The sequence below is a fragment of the Manduca sexta genome, chromosome 28, assembly GCF_014839805.1.
Source record: "Manduca sexta isolate Smith_Timp_Sample1 chromosome 28, JHU_Msex_v1.0, whole genome shotgun sequence".
NCBI lineage: Eukaryota > Metazoa > Arthropoda > Insecta > Lepidoptera > Sphingidae > Manduca > Manduca sexta.
Genome location: NC_051142.1, coordinates 7,864,833 through 7,887,467, shown reverse-complemented (window position 1 = coordinate 7,887,467; position 22,635 = coordinate 7,864,833). Strand labels below are relative to the sequence as shown.

Below are 22,635 nucleotides of genomic sequence, written 5' to 3'. Positions count from 1 at the left end.
CCATAAAAAGAATCATAGAAATCGGTATAGAAACACCAAAGTTATACATGAAATACGCTAATAATAAGCCATCATGCGTGAATACTGAATCATGCTATAAGGATTATTTTTGTATATATACAAGGTCGCGAACGCACAGGCAGGCGGCTTGCTTGGCACCTAGAGGCTAGCGAATCACCTAGCGAGTAGCTTCGTAAAACGAACATTCTCGAACGTTCGCGACCGGCTCTATTTTTGAAGTCCGAAATCCACGCGGGCGAAGCTGCGAGCGGAAGCTAGTAGAAAATATTTTGTTGCTCGCCTGCCTGATTGTTTTTGTGCTAAGGTCTTTTTCTTTAAAAACGACTTACGTGAAAAAGGTTAAGTTCCTAGTTTTAGGTAATAACATTATTTCATTTGATAACCCAACTGATATATTCATCTACTAGCTTTTGCTCGCGGCTTCGCTCTCGTGAAGGAGTTTTCCGGGATAAAAGTCCCGCTATACATTTTCCTGGGATAGAAAGTAACCTTCTCAGGGTCTTAAACTATCTCCATACCAAATTTCATAAAAATCCGATCAGTAGATTTTGAGAAAATTTATAACATACAAGTAGACAGAAAAGGGATTTTGTTTTATAATATGTATAAATAACGTAAAATACTTACATACAATAACAATTATTACATAAAGTGAATTTTTGTAACATAAATAATAAAATAGTTTGAAAAATCATGAATTTCAGACCAAGTTCAAAACTTATTTTTAACTGACTTCAAATAAAGAGGTTCAAAAATAAATTATTTTGTAGATATGTATCCCAGCATGCAAACAAAGACGAAACCATAATATTATAATGACACTGAACCCTGAGAGCGCGAGTTCTACTCGCATATCATACTTTTTTGGATAATTGATTATTGTAGTATTTGTTTGCCTTATTGGTGTAGGAACAAATTACTTAAACTGTAAAATCGTTGCGGCCCTGGGTTGATTCCCGGGTCAGACTATCGAAATATATGAGGACTTGGATTCAAGAATGAGTGCCTCGGTGCGCTATTTGTATGCTGCGATTGCAGTTTGTGATCTAGACTTCGATCCCAATGTTGGGCAAAGGGATATTGGGTTTTTCTATTCAGTATCAGCTTGAAGTTTCGAATTTATGCTCGATATGATGAAGGGCTCGCTCGTATCACATCATGGAACGGAATACACGCGGATGAAATAGGGCGCACCTGTTGTGACCTTGTCTACCCCACCGAAGAAAAAAGTGAGTGTATGTGAAACACGAGATATGTCATAAGGTCACAGCTCGGCCTTGATACAATAATTTCGATTAACATCATTTTTGAAGAATAACTGACCATTTAATTTCATTGTTCAAATTTTTTTGTTAGAAACTGAAGAATTTCACGCGCTTAAAAATATACCTATTCTTCGCAAATTATAATATCTAATACGCTTTTAATAAACTTAACAATGGAGATTTTTTTGAAATCCATATTAAGCTATGATATAATGTAGATATTCCGAAAGTTAGATCCTCATTGGTCGTTCACAATAACAGTAATTACACCAAGGTTATATATAACTCTCAGAAAACCGCGCATATAAATATTTGACGTTAATAGTAATGTGAACTGGGTTACAAAGTATTTACTATTGATGTATTTACAATATTCAATGAGTTATGTTGATAAACAGGTTATTTGCGTGACGTCAGGATATTTTATTTCACTGCACCATACGTTATATACTTTTTTTTGGAAAGATAAAGTAATCTACTGTTTTAATGGAACGAAATATAGTGTAGTTAAAATCAAAGATGAAAAACATAACGTCTCTTGACAGTTGCCAGGATTATGTCGGCCTACCCTATGTCGATTTACCGCCTGAAACGGAACATTATATTATGGCGAGTTTTTATTTATGAATCCAGCCAGGAAAAATGTATTCGGTAACCTCCTCCCCCAGGAAACTTTTATCTACTATCGTACTAAGTACGATATCTTATTAATTAAATCAGGTAATTTATATCACTACAATTTATTTTATAAATGTCTACAACGCATATTTACAATGATACAATGTCGGCAATTAGCAAATGTAAGTATCTTTTCTTCTTATTTATTCATATTGTATACACATTATTTTAACTAAGAAGGTTAGGTTGTTGCAGTTTAAAAATTAACCAAAAATGCCTGATGATTTAGTTTTCGCAATAACAATTAACTTGCACAATAGTGTCATGTGTTTGTTGTTGTTACAAAATGCAATTAGGTACTAGACTATCTTATATTTTTCTTCCAAATGGTGGCCATTTTACATTTATAATATATGAACGTCTGTTGTAAATAGCAAGTAGTTAATCAACGGAATCCTGCGGAATGTGTGCTTTAGTCTCATAGGAATAGTTGGTCAGGCGATACGATCGTGTTGACACGGAGTCCAGGCTAAAAATAGCATCATGGGGCTAATACTGGCTATACTTGGAAGATTTAAACCGCTAGCGATGGGAACCGGATGATGGCGCCAGCGCACCACGCAGAGACGCCGACCAACCTCGGTGTACCGACCTGTTTCTTTTGCTTTTACTCGTATCTTACGTCTGATGTGTGCAAAATTATGTTTATGCGTGTACTTATAGTTATAATTATTGGTTATAGCCAATAAGTTCTTCATTTTCTATAATGTAATGGTTGTTTTTTGCATGCAAAGTGCATATTTTTATGGGACGGCCGATTAATCTGTAGTTAACTTCAAGTAAACAGATCAAGTGCGAATGGGACTCGCGCCTTGACTGTGCTCCATATAATTACAAGTAAGTATGTTTTATTTATTAGGGTGTATATTAGCTGGTTATGTTAAAACGGAGTACTTATAAAATAAGTTTATCGTATGAAAATATGTAGCACTTTAAACGTAATCAATGGCTTAAATCAATCGATTAACGTATCTATAAAATCTAGTGTATTTTAGTGGCACACTTATTTCGTGGTCTAAATTACAGATGAATCAGAGTTTTTCGTTAAAAAATGTGATATGTTATGTTTTCGATTGTTATGAATATCAGCATAACACATTTTCTAACATAATATTGAACCAAGGAGGATCGTGAATAATAATTATGTATTTTTTTTTAATAGTTATTTTTGTTAATATTTTTTAAATGAGGTATGAAACGGACCGACCCAGTAAAGCAACCTTATGTTCCCTTCAATGCCCTTTCTGTGTTACTCATCTTGCGAAGCGAAGAATTTTAAGATGGAGTCTTAGAAAGAGTTCTTTGGATATTTTGGGGAGTTTTAGACAAATTACTGGAGCATTGTGCATATATATCTATGCGGCTCATGGGTGCACTGCAGCAGCCCGCATGGTAACAATGCAACGTTTTGATTTAAAAAGTATTGCAGCATCAGGATACAAACCAATATAATAGAGTCTTATCAGGATAAAAACAGTTTAAAAATGCACATGTAAATGCCAAGGAGAGCCCGCACTGTACATAGAAGCTGTGAGTAGGTATAGAGAATGAGACTCGTGTAAATAGTATAATGACATACGGTTAAGGCGAAGAGCGCCACGGTATTTCCGCTGAGTGTATGACTTTTGAGCACGTTTCTTCTTCGAGACCGCTGGGCCTTTATTCTGTATGATAGTGTAAACGCGTAACGCGGCCGTGTCATGTTATCTTCGAGAAATGTGCGTGGAATGGTATTCTGTAAGCCAAATTTCTAAACATGATGCGTTGTGTTACGTGCTTGTTACACACTGTGTAAATAACGTGCGGGATAGGGAATAAGGCCCCTGGGTGCTGAATGTTTTTATTTACTTATTTCACGCGTTTTGTTTATTATTAGACGGTAATATTTAAAAATACATAATAAGACAATAATCTGTGTTGCAGGTAATTCTTTATTTTGTTTTATGGTTTAAACTCAGAAGTCTAAAGTTTACCAATGATAATTATGATTACAGATGCATTTTTTTTTCAAAATATATTTAATATGTGAGATTAGGCGTGTTATATTGTAGTTCTTAATCATTAGCTTTCTATAATAATAATGAAACTTTTGTACAAGGAATTTATTTTGAAAGATTATACAAAATAATTATTTTATAAGATTTTTCAATAATGTTACACTATGAGATTTTACCGTAAATATGTATTCAACATTCTACCCACAGACATTATAAAGTGGAAGCGTAAATCTACTTTTAATTCAACTTTTTCATATTATCTAGTATGATAAATACTTTCCATATATATTGTAATTCTCTTTGGATAAATACTCTTTGAAACATAAAAACCAAAGATAAATACTGCGCGCAAAGAGAATTATTATATAACTGCGCGTATCAAGAATATAAAAAAATGAGAGCAAAATTCAAAATGTGTTTTCTTTGAGTAATATTATTTCCAATAAAGTAAATCGCTGAAAAAATAAGATAATACTTTAGCAGTCTGCTGAGGAATTATATGTCAATGTACTATATCGATCATTTTTTGAAGACAATATGGACCAAAGCCAGGTAAGAAATGCCTGATCGTTTTATTTGTTTCATAAATTCGTATTTCTATTTTAATAAATTCTCCAGAAACAAGCAGAACCGAATGAAGACACAAATGCAAGTTTTACCAATAAATCCACGTCGCTCGGCAGTCTCATAGCTTGGAACATAACTAAGGCACTAGAGAAGAGTTCACAGATTGATATAAAGGTATTGTGACACGACATAGGTACAATAATTGATGTTTTGATCACTCTGCCATGGTGATTTATGATTAATTTTGATTGATGATACGGTCCAGTGTGCAATAAAAGCGGCACAGGCGCGGCTGGAGCGAGACGCGAGCGTGGTGATCTCCCAGTGCCCCGAGGAGCGGCATCTAGAGTGCGCGCTGCTCGCCTGGCAACAGCTCGGACACGCTCACGCAGACAGTCTATACAAGTACACATTTTAAATTAACGTTCTTATCCTTTTTGCGTTAAGTGCAGTGAATGAAAAACATTGTTTATACGTTTGGCACTTTATCGGAGAGTCGGGCGATAGTCGATAATTTATTTCAACATTTGATCAGTGTTTGGATGATCTTAGTTTACAGGAGGTCGATTACTAAAAACCTAAAATAAAAACCTACTTTTGGGGGTTCCACTTCTGCTTTTTCATTTTAAAGTAAACGTTATAAATGTTAATGTTCCAATTCGAGAATGAATCAATCAAAATAAGTAATTTGTAAGGATGTAAAAAAACCTTTGTTCTGATTGGTCCATTTTGTAGTAGATCAAGAAAAGCGATTGGGATCGTTTCTTGGAAATCGCAGTTGATGGCAAGGGTTTTTCTTTTCCTGGACGAGGTGTAACATGAAATATAGTAATTAAAAATTCACACAGAACGTCAAAGAACTAATTAATCATAAAATGTTTTATCACACTATCTTATCTTGTCTTTATCTAACTAATATTATAAATGCGAACATTTGAATGTTTGTAAGAATTTAAAACCGCAGTTATATGACGCTGACTGGAATTATATAAAAGTTAGCATATAGATAGACTATATCCTAGATTAACATATAGACTACTTTTTTACCGATAATTTTCTCCTTTGGGAAAATTTTGCTTTTTAATCAGATACTTTAAGTAGATGACGCTGGCATCGTATTGATAGTTGTTTACTTCTAGCAACCATCAAATCATTGTCAAAAATATTCGTTTAGAATAATATAAAAGCCATTAAGATAAAAGCCTATTCTCTTGGAGACTATTTCCTTATTACAAAGGGTTAATCTTGGTCATGTCACTCGTCCATAATACCGTCACGTTAGTGTCTAACGATATGTCACTCAAGTATTGTTGTGTCGTCCAGCGCAGGGCTATTATTCCTTCGTCAACTTTATTAGCCGTTTATTGTGGAAAGTTTTCGGTATAGATATTTTAGTTTCTCAGTTTGAATTTCGACTTTGAAACCTAATTTAATGTTTAGATCTTTGTAATTCAAATACTGATTATTGATGACTGAAAATTCCTGTATTATTCCTATTATTTTTAGACATGTGACCTGTTTTGTATTATTAATTCAATACATTAACACTTGCAATTTCAAATGGAAGTAGGTCTTAAAATTGATGCGGGTCTGGGACCCAGGGGCATTGGTTTAGAATATCTCCTCATCCTATTCCAATGTCGCCTTTTGAATTATATGTCGAAGACGAAGTAGGGAAGTAGGTACAGGTACCTCTTGATTGCCAAAAGAAAATTTCACATTACTTAAGTGAACAAAAATACTTAAATAATTTCCACATGATGAATATGTTCCTTTAACATGTATATAAATTAATATTTGCCGGAGGTTGAATATTCTATCCGATTGGATAAATTTTAAACCCTCTTCCATAGTGATTCCCATAAGGGCGTCGTGTTCCGGGGTCTGCCTGTATATATCTGGTTTTTAACAGGCCGACATAATTGAGTCGGGAGGCTAGAGACAATAATCGCACGTCATTCGATACTCTAGACTGCAAGTTCCCATGCTCGTATAAAAATGAAATAAAATACGATAATTAAGCCTTTGATTCTTTTAATATGTATGAATTATTTAACATATACGGGTTTAACCATTACATTTAGTCTTAACTAAATTAATTTCTTGAAAAATATTAGGTTCGAAGTAATGGAACCTCATCATGGCCGCGCCGGCGCCAGTCGCTGAGACGATGAATCGTGGCTATTAGAATAACCTTTTCAGAACATTAATATATTCCGTAATAAATGTTTTAAGTTATTGATTATAATTTCAGATTTTATGAAACGAAGAAAAGGGATCAGGAACTCAAAGCTAATGTTCATGCTAATAAAATAAATGATTTTCTAAAGATACTGGACTTCAAACCTACTGTAAAGAACAAAGAGAGTAAAGATTTAAAACTATCTAAAGCTACTGATTCAGCCAGTTTTAATTTATACTCTGTGGGCCCTGTGTTAAAGTTGCCAATTGAAACAAAAGTCATTATGAGAATGGAAAATTCTGGTAATATTCGTCAATCAAGCAAAAAACCAAAAGCAGACGAAAAGAACATTATGAATAAAATAGACGCGGTAACGTTTTATTGTTGAAGATATTTTTTGCCTTTTTAGCTTTATAGTATAGTTTCATTATATTATTTTTGTAGCTATTCTTTTATTTTCTTTCGATTGAAGAGTAAATGCTATTTATTTTTTATTTACGTGCGTAAGAAAAAATAAAGGCCATAATATTGTAGATGTTTTATTTGGAATTCATTTCGTAGAAGCTCTATAAAACCGTGAGTAAATAGTGACGAATATTTTAAAAGATTATTTTGCATATAATTTTATGCGAATATTATATTTTCATTATCATTAAAAATACACAGCGAAGGAAGTGTTCGTGTTTTAACATACCATCCGTTTTATAATGTCATGTAGGTATTGAATATACTCATATTTATACAGATTGTTTTCACTCGCAATCATTTTTCCGAAATTAAATGAAGTGTCCACACCTAATTTTTAATACTTATAATTTTTAGGTCTGTTTACATCCTCGTCTGCGTGTAATGGCATTTGCATTATTTACTTCGCTTAAGATATTTCTTGATTTTTGGAATATTTTTTTTTATTGCCTTTCTTAATGACACAGTAGTAGAACCTAAATTGAAATCTGTAATGTTTAGCGTATAGATTATTTTATATTCTCATGTCTTTTATCAACTTCCAAAAGGATCTAAACTTATTTTTCAAATTTAATTTTCGTTATTAACTCCATCAAGAACATTTACTCATGTACTACATATATATGAACATTTAATTACTTACAATTACGTTTTCTTAAGTATACCTATATACCTGCAGTGACAAATTACTTACTAACTTGATGTTATGTGACAGATATGTTGTTTGGATTCTGGGTGTATTGAGCGGCTGAGTACCCTAGATGCGACGACAAGCGAGCTGCGACTGCGAGCAGGCAAGCTTGCAAAACGGGAAGCGGAAAGAGCCGAGTTACTAGAGCGGGCCGAGGCGGCTTGGAAGAACTTAGAGTTAGGATACCACAGACGACTCACGCTTGCCGAGGAGAAAGAAGATGATATTTCCAAACAGGTATAGCAAATTGAAATAGAAATATTTATATTACACTACTACTCAATTAGTGGGAACTGATAGTGCAATTGGGTTTCGTGTTTATGAGTCTATTTTATGTGCAATCAAATTTCTTAATAATAAACATTTATGCTCTAAAAAACAATATCTATAAACTTAGTTTCTCCATACAAATATATTCCTATTAATATACACGAAACGAATATTATATTCAATATTTTCGTGGGTTCTGGACTATTGACATTTTGGCCACCGTTGCTTTTAAGGTTATATTACATATTGTAATGAAAGTTCTCTAATAATGGGATATATTATTACAGAGCCAGAAATTGATTGAAGAACGAAACAGTTACAAAACTGTGTGCACCACGTTGGTCCAGCAACTCAAGGAACGAGGCGAGGCGGCGGAGAAAGATCAAGTGAAGTTGTCAGAAGTAGAGAAAACTGTGTACGATCGTGCCTGCGTGAGACTTCGCCTGAGCGAGCAGGTCGCTAAAGGGGAATCTGCACTTGCTGAGCAACATTGCCGAGGAGCACAGGCGGACAGAGATTTACAGGTGAAATGTCAATTTGTAATAAGTATTAGAAACAGTTAGTTGCCCTGCGTTCAGTGCACTGCTGTGTTTTAGTTTCAGGGATACTGTAGCCAGTGTAATTCAATTAAAAAATATTAGATTTAACGTTAAATATCTGAAATTGACGAATGCTGAAATAATCACATATATGAACTGCCTACCTATTTTATGGAATTCAAAGTTTTGGTTGATGCAGCAAACTATTGGGCAGAGGCATTATTTACTTATGTCAAGTGGCTAATAATTTGTATTAAAAATTTTTGCAGTTCAAAGAAGAGGAAGCACGTCGCAAGTTGCACAACATGGAGAGCGAGCTGGAGTCGACGCGAGCACTGACGCACGACGCGGAGCGTGCGCTGCGCGCGGAACTAGGCGCTCTCAAGGAGCAGGTCGCGCGTGTTAGCCAACTGCTGCTGGCCGAAGACGCCGACACTGGACAAATCAAGAAAGAGGTGCGATAATGTTTGTCAGTATTTAAGGAATAATTATAATTATCATATTGCGAGTTCTGTTAGGTTTGATAGTACTTAATTCAAATTAATTTGGAAATTGATGAGTATTAGAAATTAGAATAAAATAAGTTACTAAAGTCTAGGATTATAGAGAAATCGTAATTTTTAGGTTTTAAAACATTATATGTATCTTATGTAAGGTTAGTGGAGGGACCTGTTAAAGGAGGGTATGCGATGTGTTCGATTCTCGTCTGAAATATTTATAAAATATATGACTATAAAAACATACTGTACATAGGTTCTCGACGTAGCGCAGCATAACATATTGTATCAGAGGTGTGATTTTCAGAAATACTGCAACAAGCATCTAATTAGGTTTTTTTTGTATCTAAACTTTCGGTTATCAATGTATGACAACACGTTGAGGTTTATAATCTTTACGATATTCACCCCAAAACCGGCGTGTCTATGCTGAGTATGGTGCCGTTGGTCTTATGAATGTCTTCGTTAACAAATAATGTTTATGGTTATCCGTATGTTAATACTTGATACTGTAGCTCTTACGCCCGAAATTAATAACCAATCCTAATCCAATGTATGCTATCTAAGACTGATAATTCATTCGTTTCTATGGATAAAGCATGCCAGTTTACGCTTGCCAATACTCTATCTACCCGTTTTGACATTTGATTTGATTGTTGTAAACAATCACATTTTCCAATCGGACCAATTCCTCAGTTTACTCCATATGTTTTGAATATCGCTTACACTGATTTTAAGGGAAACGAAAAGGCAATGGAAATATCCATATTCTCTAGTGACAGTGACGACAGTGATTTGGAGGGACTAGCGATACTGATAGCGAAACTGAAAGTCGCGCTTCATCACGGGTAATGAAAAGAGTTAACTACATGCAGACCCTGGATCAGTTTGATTTCACGTTTAGATTAGGCTTTCGAAATCTGCTTGCCAATCATTGTTAATTAAACTGACGCCGTGTTACTTCTATGTACAAGGTAAATAATTTTTGACATTATTTAGAAAAAATATTGTACCTACCGAACTATTAGATAGGTACTAACAAGGGGCAATTGCATCGTTTTTTCAGGAACGATGGTGTTTCTCCATTCCATCAACTTTTGCTGAGGAATAGGAAATATTTATATTATCTTTTTCAGAACATTTGGTACATGGACGCGTCGCTTCCCTGTGATTGCATTGACATTGCGTTTATCTTTACCTAAAGTTCAAGCAATAATAATTGCAACTGCAGTTTTGCACAATATTTGTCGGAATCACAGGTTTGAGGAAATTCCAACCGAAGTGGAGTTATCAACTGCTGATATTATTAATTATGAGAACAATATAGAGAATCAAGATGTTGGAGAAAGAACAGCATTAATAAATAAATTCTTTACTTAGTAAAATAAAATACCTTTGTAATCACTGCTATTTAGTTTTATTGATTATCTACATTTGTAATTAAAAGTAACAATTATTACAAATTAACATAGTTTTATTAGTTAAAAGTTAATATCATAGAAACAGGCAACATTTCCATACATTATCTATACTATAATTATATAAAGCTGAAGAGTATGTTTGTTTATTTGTTTGTGTGAACGCGCTGATCTCAGGAACTTCCGGTTTGAATTGAAAAATTCTTTTAGTGTTGGATAGCCCATTTATTGAGGATGGCTATTATAGGGTATATATCATCACACCATGACCAATGGGATCAAAAACGGGTAAAATTGATTAATTTTGAGAGCTTCCGTTTCGTGCGCTGCGTAAACGGTTAAAGTTATGCAACAATTATGTATAACGGAATTGTAATTTGTTCCATAACTCTGGATAATGTGTACAGAGTCCAATTATTATTATATGGCACCGAGTTTACTGCGTACTTCATACTTAAAATCTAAATCCTTTAAAGATTTATTAATATATTATGAACAATGTTATTAAACTTCAGTGTCAAAATATGTTAGCAACCACATTACTCACGTTCCATTTCAACTCATTAAATAGTTTGTACCTTAAATATGACATGTACTAAATATTAATTATTTCTTTTGAGGGCTAAAATGCATAAAATATTTTTTTATTACTTCAAGTCTTATTTTTAGCAATTGGGAAAATATTTAAACGAATAGTTTGTATGGAAAATACCAAAAGTATTTTTTTACGAATGGAATATTCTGCATAAAATGGAATGGTCAGGAGGGAACGCATCTGGAAAGGATTGCCGGCGATCTATCGTTGAAGGTAAGCAAGGATAGGCGAGTTAAGATATTGGCATGCCGGTAGGAGAGCAATCGAAAGATAGTCGGCAATCTAACATAGGTTTCAGTCTTGGATAGCAGATACATTATTAATTTCGGGCGTTAGCCGACTTATTTTCTTATTAGCCTTTTTGATAAACAGGTAGAACAGTCATTATATCTTATTCATTGGTCATAGTTAATTGAGATGACACATAAAAAAATATAAATTCTATTAAATAATGTTCGTTTAAGTTTTTTTGTTTGATATTTGCAAATAATAATACTATTAACATATTATGTGGAAGGAAAGGAGACTTTCCCACCACTACGAAACTCCTGTTCAACAGTTCAGCTCGGCGAGTCTCAGCGAGTACTAAACTGTCTTTATCTGACAATGAAATAAAGCAAATAAAAAGATAGGAAGGAGTTGGTGGAAATATTAACTGTCCACTTCACTCCATAGCCCAGCGGGGGACAAAACAATGAACTATGGATGGAGGCATTTTAATTTCAATTAAGGATAATGAATAAAAAAAAAAATAGGAAAAACTCGCACTCTAAGGGAATCCAGTAATATAACATGTTCAATATCCAAAATTTTGATGACTTATTATGATAAAAAGATGTATCATAAATATTAACATGAAAGATGTAAGCTCGACTCCGAAAAGTGATCGGAAAGATACAACAAAACTGAAATAAAATGTATCAATTTCTAAAATAATCTAAAATAATTATTGTGATGTCCAGGGTACAGCCGTTGTCGTGCACTGCAGTCATAATATCCATAATTAAAAATGATTGGTCTTTTAAAACACAAGCATGTGGCCGATTAAATTTATTTTATCATATTCAATTGCAGGATCTCCATGATTGTTTGACACGATTAGTGGAAGTATTACACGTTCACGCGTAGTACACGTTCCGATTGCCATGATATTTTTTTTTTCGGTAATATAAATATTGCAATAAGTAGATATCTAATCACTTAAATATCTTTAGATTTTAAAGAAGGGGAAAGTAACCAGCCATGATCAGTATAAATAATTATAATAATTTTTTAAATAAATATGAAGTTCAATTCTTAAGTCTTCCATTATTCAACTAAATTACATTAAAATACTTTTTAGGTAAAACCAATTTACAGATTTTAAAAGAAATTGTGACAACAATAATTTTTTTTAGTAATGTTTAATCCCCCCCTTTTTTTTTTGTTTTCGCGGAGAAAGTCCCTTATTACTACCGCTCAGCCTTCGTGGGGGCGACTGAGCGGTTATGCTGGGGTAACCGTGCCTTACGGCCCGGCGTTGAGCCGCCCGGATTTGATGACGACCTTCGGGCGACCGCCGGGCCGAGTCCCTAACCCTATATACAACTTAAACCTATGCACGGCCTACCAGCTAAAACTCCGCGGTGGCCCTCTTCGGCGCATTAGGGACGGCTGCGGGCTTCCTCTGACGTTGAAGTGTCTAGTCTGCGACCGCAGCCGCCCTGCGCGGTGCCGCCTTGCGGCTCCGTCTCCTATGGGGGCTCAGAAGCCCTGCGCACCGAAGGACGCCCTCGGCGTCTACGGCAGCGTGAGGCCAACTACACACACTGCCGTCCAACCCGGGGTTAACCGACAAATGTGTAAAGATGCACAGAAATGCACTAGGGCGGACAGCCCCTGCTGCCCGCCGACGACCCCTTCGTGGCCCCTATTAGTCGCCTCTTACGACAGGCAGGGGATACCGTGGTGGAATTCTCCAAACGCCCCCATTCCACAGGGCGGATGTTTAATCCCCCCTTGCGACAAAAGATAACGGATTCGGCAGATTGATGGTGGGCTATTTTTCTTCACTATAAATATGACAAAATATCACAATATCAAATTTTAGAAAAATATGTTAGTAGCAAGTTTTGACGCTCACTTCTTGCTCCGTTTAATATTATATTATGTACGTGGCTAGACCATTTGTGGCGAGTGGATAGTGAATACTAGTCACTAGCCAGTGAAATTTTATTATGATGTATAGGGTCATTTTATATTGTGCACTAACTGACTCCAACAGACGTTGTCCTGTCTTAACTATGCAAGCGCGCATTCTATCGATCGCTGTAATTTCAAACCACTGACAGTTATGTTAAGTTTACTTAAATTTTCAAATTTTCCGCGCATTTTTTTAAATTTTTTCTTTTATAAGAACCTTCTCCTGACAATAACCGCCGTTCATGCGTGAAGGCGTGACCAAGGGAAATAGGGATTCATTTTTATATATATAGATTACTAAAGGAAACAATATATTTGTCTTTACCTTTGCCAACATTGTGTTAAAAATCAACTATGAATAATAAATATTTTTGTCAAAAATTGCAGCTAAACTTTGTAGGTTTTTTATCATTTTATAGTTAAGCGCGAATATGTTGAGAGTGTAAGTATATTTCTGATTCAAAGTATAAAGTAGCTGCACCGAAAAATTTTCTTTTTATAGTAGAATTAATATAAAATACTTTTTGAACATTTATTTTGTTCGAAACTTACACATTATAATTTTTTATCAATCGTTAGATTAAATGTTGAATTTGTTCTAATCAAGTTATGTATATGTTTTCATTAGTTAAAATTTATTAAAGCAATGTGAGAATTACCCTGTATAAAACGTCTACACCTAATCATAACTACTTATATTCGTCTATTCTGTGGGGCGTTAATTAATATGTTACATTTTACTATGATTTTAATTTAGTTGGAAGAATTGCAGCTAGAGAAAATGGGTATGGTAGAAGATCTAGACGGCTGTAAGGTGATGTGTGAAAACCGTATGGAAGGCAAGATGAACGAGTTGAAGGCAAAGAAGCAGCAGCTGAACGAGCTCAACGACAAGGTTATCGAGTGTCGCTGCAACTTCCCTATCGATGCTACAGTAGAAGTAAAGCGCACGGCTTCCCTGGCAGCCTTGTGCCACTGCACACCTGAAGACAAAAATTTGGTTAGTCAACAATGTGCCGATTGGAATTATGAACTGTAAAATAAAGCGCTTTATTGCCGCTGATATTTATTAGGTACCATATTATGTTGACAAGTTGTTATCATCTAATCAAAATAATGAACATGACTATTATTATTATTATTTTACTTTAGTTCTGCCAAAGAATTCGTTATCGTATCGTTTAACAAAATGTGTAATAACAAGGTCTTTTCAGGATTCTTGTTCGTGTACGTCCCTGAGGTCTCAACTTCTTTCAAATCTATTAGCTGATTTGTTCGGAGGATTGCTTACTGAGTTGGGTTGGACAGGATCGCAGATGCCGTGCCAACTTCTTAAATGTCTTGAGGATAGCCACAATTGGGATCGTTCTTCAGTTCTCAAAACGAATTTGAGAAGTTTTTTTGCGCGATTGCTTGTCGGAGAGTTGGATATCGCTATTGCTACGTCTATAGAAAAGTATCACGCCAAGGTAGGTGCTCAATTATTTTTAAAATCACAAACCCGTAAATAATGCCTACATTTATAAAGTATTCTTTTATTTAGTGGGTTGGAGCAACGTGTGCCGACATAACCAGAACAATACCCAATATTCGTGAATCAGACAGTATAGCCTGGCAAGACTGTGCTATGGAGCGTCGAGCACAAAAACTCGCCACCAAACTGGCCGAACAATTGTTTAAAGACCGAGCTGACGAGCTTGCACAACGAGCCAAAGATATTGTCACATCGGGTCCGCCGCCCTGCGAGTGTGGACCACAATCAGGTCTATTGTAAAAAATTGTAAAAAACATGTTAAATGAAAATATTTTGTTTACTCTCATATCTTACCTACTGCCTCGGTGGCGTAGTCAGATTTTTGTTCTAAGGTCTCGGGTTTTAATCCTGGGTCGGGCAGAGTGACTTGGGCTTTTTCTGAGCATCAGCCCAGAGTCTGGAATTTGTGCCCGATATTGCGATAGGCTTGCCCCCATATTACATCATGGAAATAAACTTGGTGAAAAGTGGGCGCATTGGGGCCTAGTTACGTCTGGGCCTACATCTACCAGGATAAAGGCGTGATGTGTGTTTGTTTTGTTTTTAAGTAGCACTATAATACCTCATAACTACATTAATATCATACTCCCATTATGAAATGACGTATATCTCAATATGTTTTTTACGTACCCAGCTGCGTACTCGTGCATAGTGAAGCAGCCGACTATAACGGCTGGTAACACAAAGGGTGGCGAAACTATCTCACCCTATTGGCGTCGCACGCAAAATGATGTTACCCAACTCAGACTACAAGTAGAGAGTCTAAAAAAGGTTAGTGAGAAACTAGAAGTTTGTTAGATTTCAACTTTGAAAAATATATAGTCTATTTTATAAAATCTTATCTTACTTCAAGTACTAATATTATAAATCCAAATGTTGGTGAAAAAATTTGAATGTTTGTTGGAAGTAAACGCAGCAACAGCAGAAGGAATTAAGATGAATTTGGGATGAAATTTGAAACAAGGATAGTTCGTGCCTTAATATTTTTAACTAGATGGCTCTGGCGTCCTAAAGATGGCGGTATGAATAGCTATAATTATAAGGGACTATTGTAGCTAAAAAGGCTTTTCAAGCAGGCAAAACCGCAAGCAACTTCCAGTATATTATAACTGATAAATAAGGGGCTCATCAAAAATGTACAATTTAGATTACGGAATAATTTTAATTTGTTTTGATAAGAATATTTAAAACTTTGCTGACGTTGCAAGAAATCTTTTATTATTTATAAGACATTAAATTCACATTGTATTAAATGAATTGTAATGTATTATTTTGTAGTAAATTTTTGCTTTTCATAAACTATTCCAAACTAAACGTAAAATATTTTGGCGCAAATAACGTGACATCAATATATGTTTCTCTTATAAAAAAATATTTGATTATATAACATTTTTATATTATTTTATATATTCAGGATGCCATCAAAAAAGTTGATTTGAAGACAATGGAAGAGAATATTGCTAAACTTGTGGAACGTACTTCGGTAAGTAAATATAATCGAGTAAATAATAATATAATGATGTAGTTAGCATAGTAAACAAAACAAACAAAAGAATGATAAACATATTTTAGGGCCTGTATCACAACTTCTGAGTAAATCCTATTCACCGCGTAAATGTAGGTATAGGTCGACCAAATACAAATGTACAGTCTTACCTAAGCTCCCACATAAATAGTACACTGTCTACATTAACCTGTTGTATATGATAACTGTTAAATGAAATTTACTATAGGTCTCTATCTAACAACTTTACATGTTTAGATTTTATGGTCAGCCGTAGTATAATATGCTTCTTATTATGTTAGATTAAAAGAATCATAATTACATAAACTTATAAAATTTTGGCCCCGCCTGCTATAATCTGAAGTCCATATCTAATAGGATAAGCCAATTTAAATAGTCATCATGATTGATAAAGAAAAAATATCGCAAAACTTAATTACTGCGACGTCAGTAATACAAATTTATCAATGTAGCAGATACAATTTATTCGCATATTGTGGAACAATATTAGCTTTTGGTGTTTTTATCTGATTTTTCTATTATTTAAGGTACAAGATAGTGTCATTGCCTTAACTGCAGATAGAACCGAAGAAGCAACTATGAGTACAAAACCGTTGAATTTGACCTGCAGTTCAACCAAAAGGAAATCTTCATTAATTAATGGCCCAAAGAAAGGAAACAAGAAGATATGTAACATGACATATCAAACGGACAAGTCAGCGAAGTCCTTCAATAAACTGAAGCAAACATTCGCTGTTAATTTGTGTCTTTGCGGTACACAAACTGCGGCCAAGAAAATAGCACAAGACGATAAACGACTTCCAGAGAGGAGTACAGTTCAAAACTATGACAAAAATTCATTGCAGAAAATCCCTTCCAATATTCCTTCTTCACAAATACGTAAGGAACAAAATCTTTTAAATGTTCCTTTAACACAAATACCTAGGCAACAAAATTCTGCCAATGCTCCCGTATCACCAATATCTAAGCAAACACGTCCATCAAATGGTTCTTTGTCACAAATACCTAGTATTATAAAGAAAACGAAACCAATTAATACACTCAAAGAAATCAGCAATGACAAACAAAGTAACACCTCTACGAAGATTATTTGTAAGAAAGAATGTGTCTGTTTTCATAACAAGCCATCAAATACATCAATTGATAAACTTTTAGAAACTATAGCTAAATGGAAAAGTGATCTAACCGTTTCGTCAACTAATCAAGGAAAAAAATATAAAATGGACCAATATGTCATGCCAAGTGAAAAGAGTATAAAGGTTAAAAAAAGCAGTAGAGTAAGTTATGAATTTGACGAAGAAGCAGAAAAACAAATAATAAAAAGTATCGAGAAACGTCACTCTACGGATAATCAAGGATACATCAAGGATACAGAAGTTCAACAAGTTGTACCAAGAACCACAGAGTCTGAATATATAGGAGCGGTAAATTTAGACAAAAGTAACGAAAGTCTTTGTAAATGTGATGATAAGGACGATAAAAAAAAGGATTGTGATACTGGTACACCTCATAAATGCATCACTAGTAAAAAATGTTGCTGTAAGAAATCCTCTACAAAATCAGATATACCATCTGAAAAACCTTTGCCAATAGACGAGAAACTGATGGGAAATGATGATCGAAAACTACTACAGAATAATTCATCCACTAAAATGGGAATTAAAACGAAAGATTTATTTTCATGTGATTGTGATATTACGTTATTGGGTGTTACCCTTGCTGATAAAAAATCTAATAAAAGACAAAAAATACACACAAATTACAGTGGCTGTAATGATGATGATGACTACGACACAGATAATGATTTTAATCGAATGAATAAGTTTAATTACAATAAGATGAAAAGAAAGGGAAGGAAGGGCAGAAAGGCTAGAAGAAATCATTGCGATGATTGTTCGATATCTTGTAATATACCTCCTACTTGCCAATGTCAAGACAATGTTGAAATTAAAGATTTTATTACTGATTTTTGCAACAAACCGAAAGATGTCTTCATCCTAAGTGTTGATAAGGGAATCGATGTTAATGATACATTTGAAGGTGAATCAAAGGATGATAACATCATGAAAGGTGAACTAAAAGTAGAAGATTGTATTTGTTGCAACCTGACCGATGTAGTTGAAACTAAAAATTTAGAAGAAAATACGTTTCACCTATTGGAGGAACATTTAAAAGAGAAATTAAATGATTTTAAGAGAACTTCTTGCAAATCGTCATGTATACCACTAGAAGACGAAAAAAAACTCTTTTCAACACTCATTTATAGGGTTAAACAAATAATTTTAGACACGACAAATAATGTTTCTTGTAGGTGTTCCTCAAAACCTCCAATGGAAGGAAGCTGGAATAGGGCTTATAGCTTATTGCAAGAATACTTAAAGGCGAAAATACAACGACTTCAATGTCAATGTACAACGAAAGAACATCCGCCTCCGATTGAAAATATTTTGGATAGAGTTAGTAAATTAATTGAACACGATTTTGAACGTTTAAAAATATTTGTAAATGCAATATTATGGATCAAACACATGGTATAAATGTTTCCGGACAGATTTTATGGGAAGAGGAAACTCCTGTAAAAGATTTATGCAAACCTCAAGCAAATGGTTATTTAGTTAATGATGAAACACAACATTCATACGGCTCTGAGGGAGGTACAATTGGTAAACCTGAACAGGATTCCCTAAAATCCATAATGGTTACAGAAAATATGTCATCTCAAGTTCCTTTAAATTTAGGCATGGAAACAAAATCTTGTAATGTTTTTGAAAAAACTTCCGTAAATATTCAGACAAGTGAGATAAAAAAGATAAGCGCATATAACGAGTCCGAGGCGATAGTAACCAAATCCCATCATGATTGCTGTTGTGACATTCCCCAGAAACAATATGTGCCTGCATTTGGGTTCGGCACGACTGAAGTATTAGTAAATCAATTCACAAAAGTAGCAAAAGGACTTGATGTAAATAGATTTCCGAAAAACATAATACATTATAGGTCATATAGTTATCCAGGTTTAGATCCACAACGTTGCACGGCTACAGCTACGGAAAATAATAAGAATGCAAAAACTAATAATGGAACTAATACATGCAATGATGATAATTGTAATGCTAGTAAAATAACAAATTTTCCATATGTTGGATACACAGTAGATTGTTCTTGTGACAGAAATATAGGTTCTTGTGTTTGTATGAAATCTGTTGTTCAAGCAAATAACGATAAGATTGTTGACATGTGGAAAACATATATAGATTATAATAAAACACAATTAAAAAACGTATCTTATATCATGAAAAGTACAGGCCTAAAGCCGATTACTATAATTGATCGAGTTACAGAAGAATCGCATAGAGAAACAATCGAGAGTACAGAATATAAAAAGCATGAATTTTGCGAAGTAAAATTAAGTACGTGTGGCGATGAGGACATCACTTTAAAGAAATCTCGGAGAAATATTGACGTTCACAGCGCAGCTTGTGCTTTAACAGAAAGTTTTAATGTAGATTCAAATTGTTTAGAGGGCAAAGATTCGTTAGATTGGTGTGAATGTTCTTCTAGACCTGTAAACGTGTCTAATACTGCATATGGCAATACAGTATGTTCTCCGTCGTCCTCGGATATGTTTGAAAGAGACCTTGGTGACGATGTGGCCTTAGCTCAATTACCCAGGAATTGTAACTGTGATGTCGTGCCCATATGTCACGTAAAGATGTTAGTTGAAAGTATAGAAAACAAATTAATACAATCTCATTGTACATGTGACTCGCTTGTGTCGGTTGTATGTCCTATCCATTCTTCTGGATTATTGTAATTGAATTAGAAATTTTATTATTTTGTTTTTTTAATTATATGGAAACTTTCAGCGATTTATTGAATTTCGTACACTTTAATATTGCAATAAAATCATCAAAATACTCTTTAAATTATATATGCGCTTTTATATTTTTTTGTCTTGTTTTATTTTTTCCTCGACGTATAAATCAGGTATGAAGAACCTGATAGATATCAATAATTCATATTGTGCAGATTCAGACACCCTCCATACAGCTTCCTTTCTTTCGTTTAAGACCTTAAAATACAAAAAAAAATATGTTCACTTAAGCGTCTAACTATATATTACACTATAAAATAAAAATATTTAACACATATTTTGATATAATGGATCAGTGGACACTATATGGAGTAATTATAATTTATATTTATAGTAATATACAGATTTGGTAATGTTGGCCGTTATATTGAATATTATTTTAGGCTCCGTTTTAATGTCGATACTTAACCAAAAAACGTGTTTAGTAAACACTAGAGCGGATTTTAGACAAGCAAGTTCTCGCAGTAGTAAATTGCGCAAGAAGTTGCAGATGCGTTTATCCTAGCGGTAATATTTAATAAGTTTATACAAATGCGATTTGCCATAAGCTGTGCAAGCTCTATGACGGCAATTACAAGTCGTGATTAAGCTAGGCATAGGATTATAATTGCTACTTTTACTGGCAATTATGTCGCTTTATATCAACCAAGCTGTTTGTTCGTCTCATAGTTCAGTTCTATAAAAAACAAAAAAAAACTTTGCGACGGTATATAGTACAAAGAAATCGGTGACGTCTATTCCTCTAACTTAAACACCCACCGGCACTGCAACTCATGGTCAAGACATTATAAATATGTAATTGAGTTTGAGTTGTGTTTACGCAAACATAATTGCTAGTGTTCGTGACGCCTCAATATTAAAGGTCTTTTTAGTTTGCAGGTGCAACTATCGACGACGCTGTGGTTTATGAGTGAATCAATGCTACTGTGTTCGATTTTTAATAGTTCACTGCAGCCGTCATAGGATAGGTAATCATGAAAATAATGTCGTGTATTTTATATTCAATTTTAAGGGCAATTTATAGAATACCAGTTAACATATTCTGTTGTCAGTAGTAATTGTCGACAGTTTATTATGTTAGTATATTATTTACTTACTATGCTTTTTGCCCGCGGCTCCGCCCGCGTTTTAAAGTTTTTCGGGCTAAAGTTTTCCATTATAAAAATCACGCTATATATTTTCCCGGGAGCCTATGTTCTTCCCAGGGTCTCAAACTGTCTCCATACCAAATTTCATCTAAATACGTTGGGTAGTTTTTGAGTTTAACACGTTCAGGCAGACAGATGCTGCGGGGGACTTTGTTTTATAATATGTTTTTGTAGAACTTTTTAAGAGGAACAATCCCGTCATACATCATTGTTGCATAACTCTCTGCTCTCAAAACTAATAAATTTTTCCCGTTTTTGCAACATGTTTCATTACTGATCCGCTCCTATTGGTCATAGCGTGATGATATATAGCCTATAGCACTCCAGCAACAAAGGGCTATCCAACGCAAAAATATTTTTTTAGTTCGAACCGATAGTTCCTGAGATTAGCCTTTACTGCTCCGCTCCTATTGGTCAAAGCGTGATGATATATAGCCTATAGCGCTCCACAAACAAAGGGCTATCCCACACAAAAATATTTCTTCAGTTCAAACTGGTAATTCCTGAGATTAGCCATTATTGTTCCGCTCCTATTGGTCATAACATGATGATATATGGCCTATAGCACTCCACAAATAAAGGACTTTCAAACACAAAAACAATTTTTCAGTTCGAACCGGTAGTTCCTGAGATAAGCCATTACTGCTCCGCTCCTATTGGTTATAGCGTGATGATATATAGCTTATAGCACTCCACGAACAAAGGGCTATCCAACGCAAAAAGATTTTTACAGTTTGGACCGGTAGTTCCTGAGATTAGCCATTACTGCTCCGCTCCTATTGGGTATAGCGTGATGATATATAGCCTATAGCACTCCACGAACAAAGGGCTATCCAACGCAAAAAGAATTTTTCAATTTGGACTGGTAGTTCCTGAGATTAGCGCGTTCAAACAAACAAACAAACTCTTCAGCTTTATATAATAGTATAGAGTATAGATATGAGATGGCTATTTGTCTTGCATAAAATACCCTTTATCGTATAAGATGTAGATCAGATAACTTTCTCAAAAGTCCTTTAATTACTAACAAGAGTCCCTTCATATAACACGTACAAACAACTAAACAGTAGGACATATTATACTAACTACTTAATAGAATAACGAACATGGACTGTACTGTTATGTTCCGCTTAATTTATACTGATGAGTCCAGAATCGTGAAACGTTGTATAATATAAATGCTTATAA

The 22,635-nt window shown here is 34.5% G+C and overlaps 1 protein-coding gene across 1 annotated transcript; it reads left to right on the top strand.

The window, feature by feature from the left end:
- The first annotated feature begins 4,256 nt into the window (after nucleotides 1-4,256).
- LOC115450653 lies at nucleotides 4,257-20,374 on the top strand. The gene is given in 14 exon segments (XM_030178711.2): nucleotides 4,257-4,513; nucleotides 4,580-4,702; nucleotides 4,794-4,933; nucleotides 6,783-7,080; nucleotides 7,891-8,103; nucleotides 8,424-8,660; nucleotides 8,945-9,130; nucleotides 14,124-14,366; nucleotides 14,581-14,835; nucleotides 14,910-15,129; nucleotides 15,535-15,671; nucleotides 16,315-16,383; nucleotides 16,953-18,918; nucleotides 18,921-20,374. Coding segments are annotated over 14 exon segments (5,421 nt in total). The 5' UTR covers nucleotides 4,257-4,498; the 3' UTR covers nucleotides 20,240-20,374.
- Nucleotides 20,375-22,635: the final 2,261 nt, after the last annotated feature.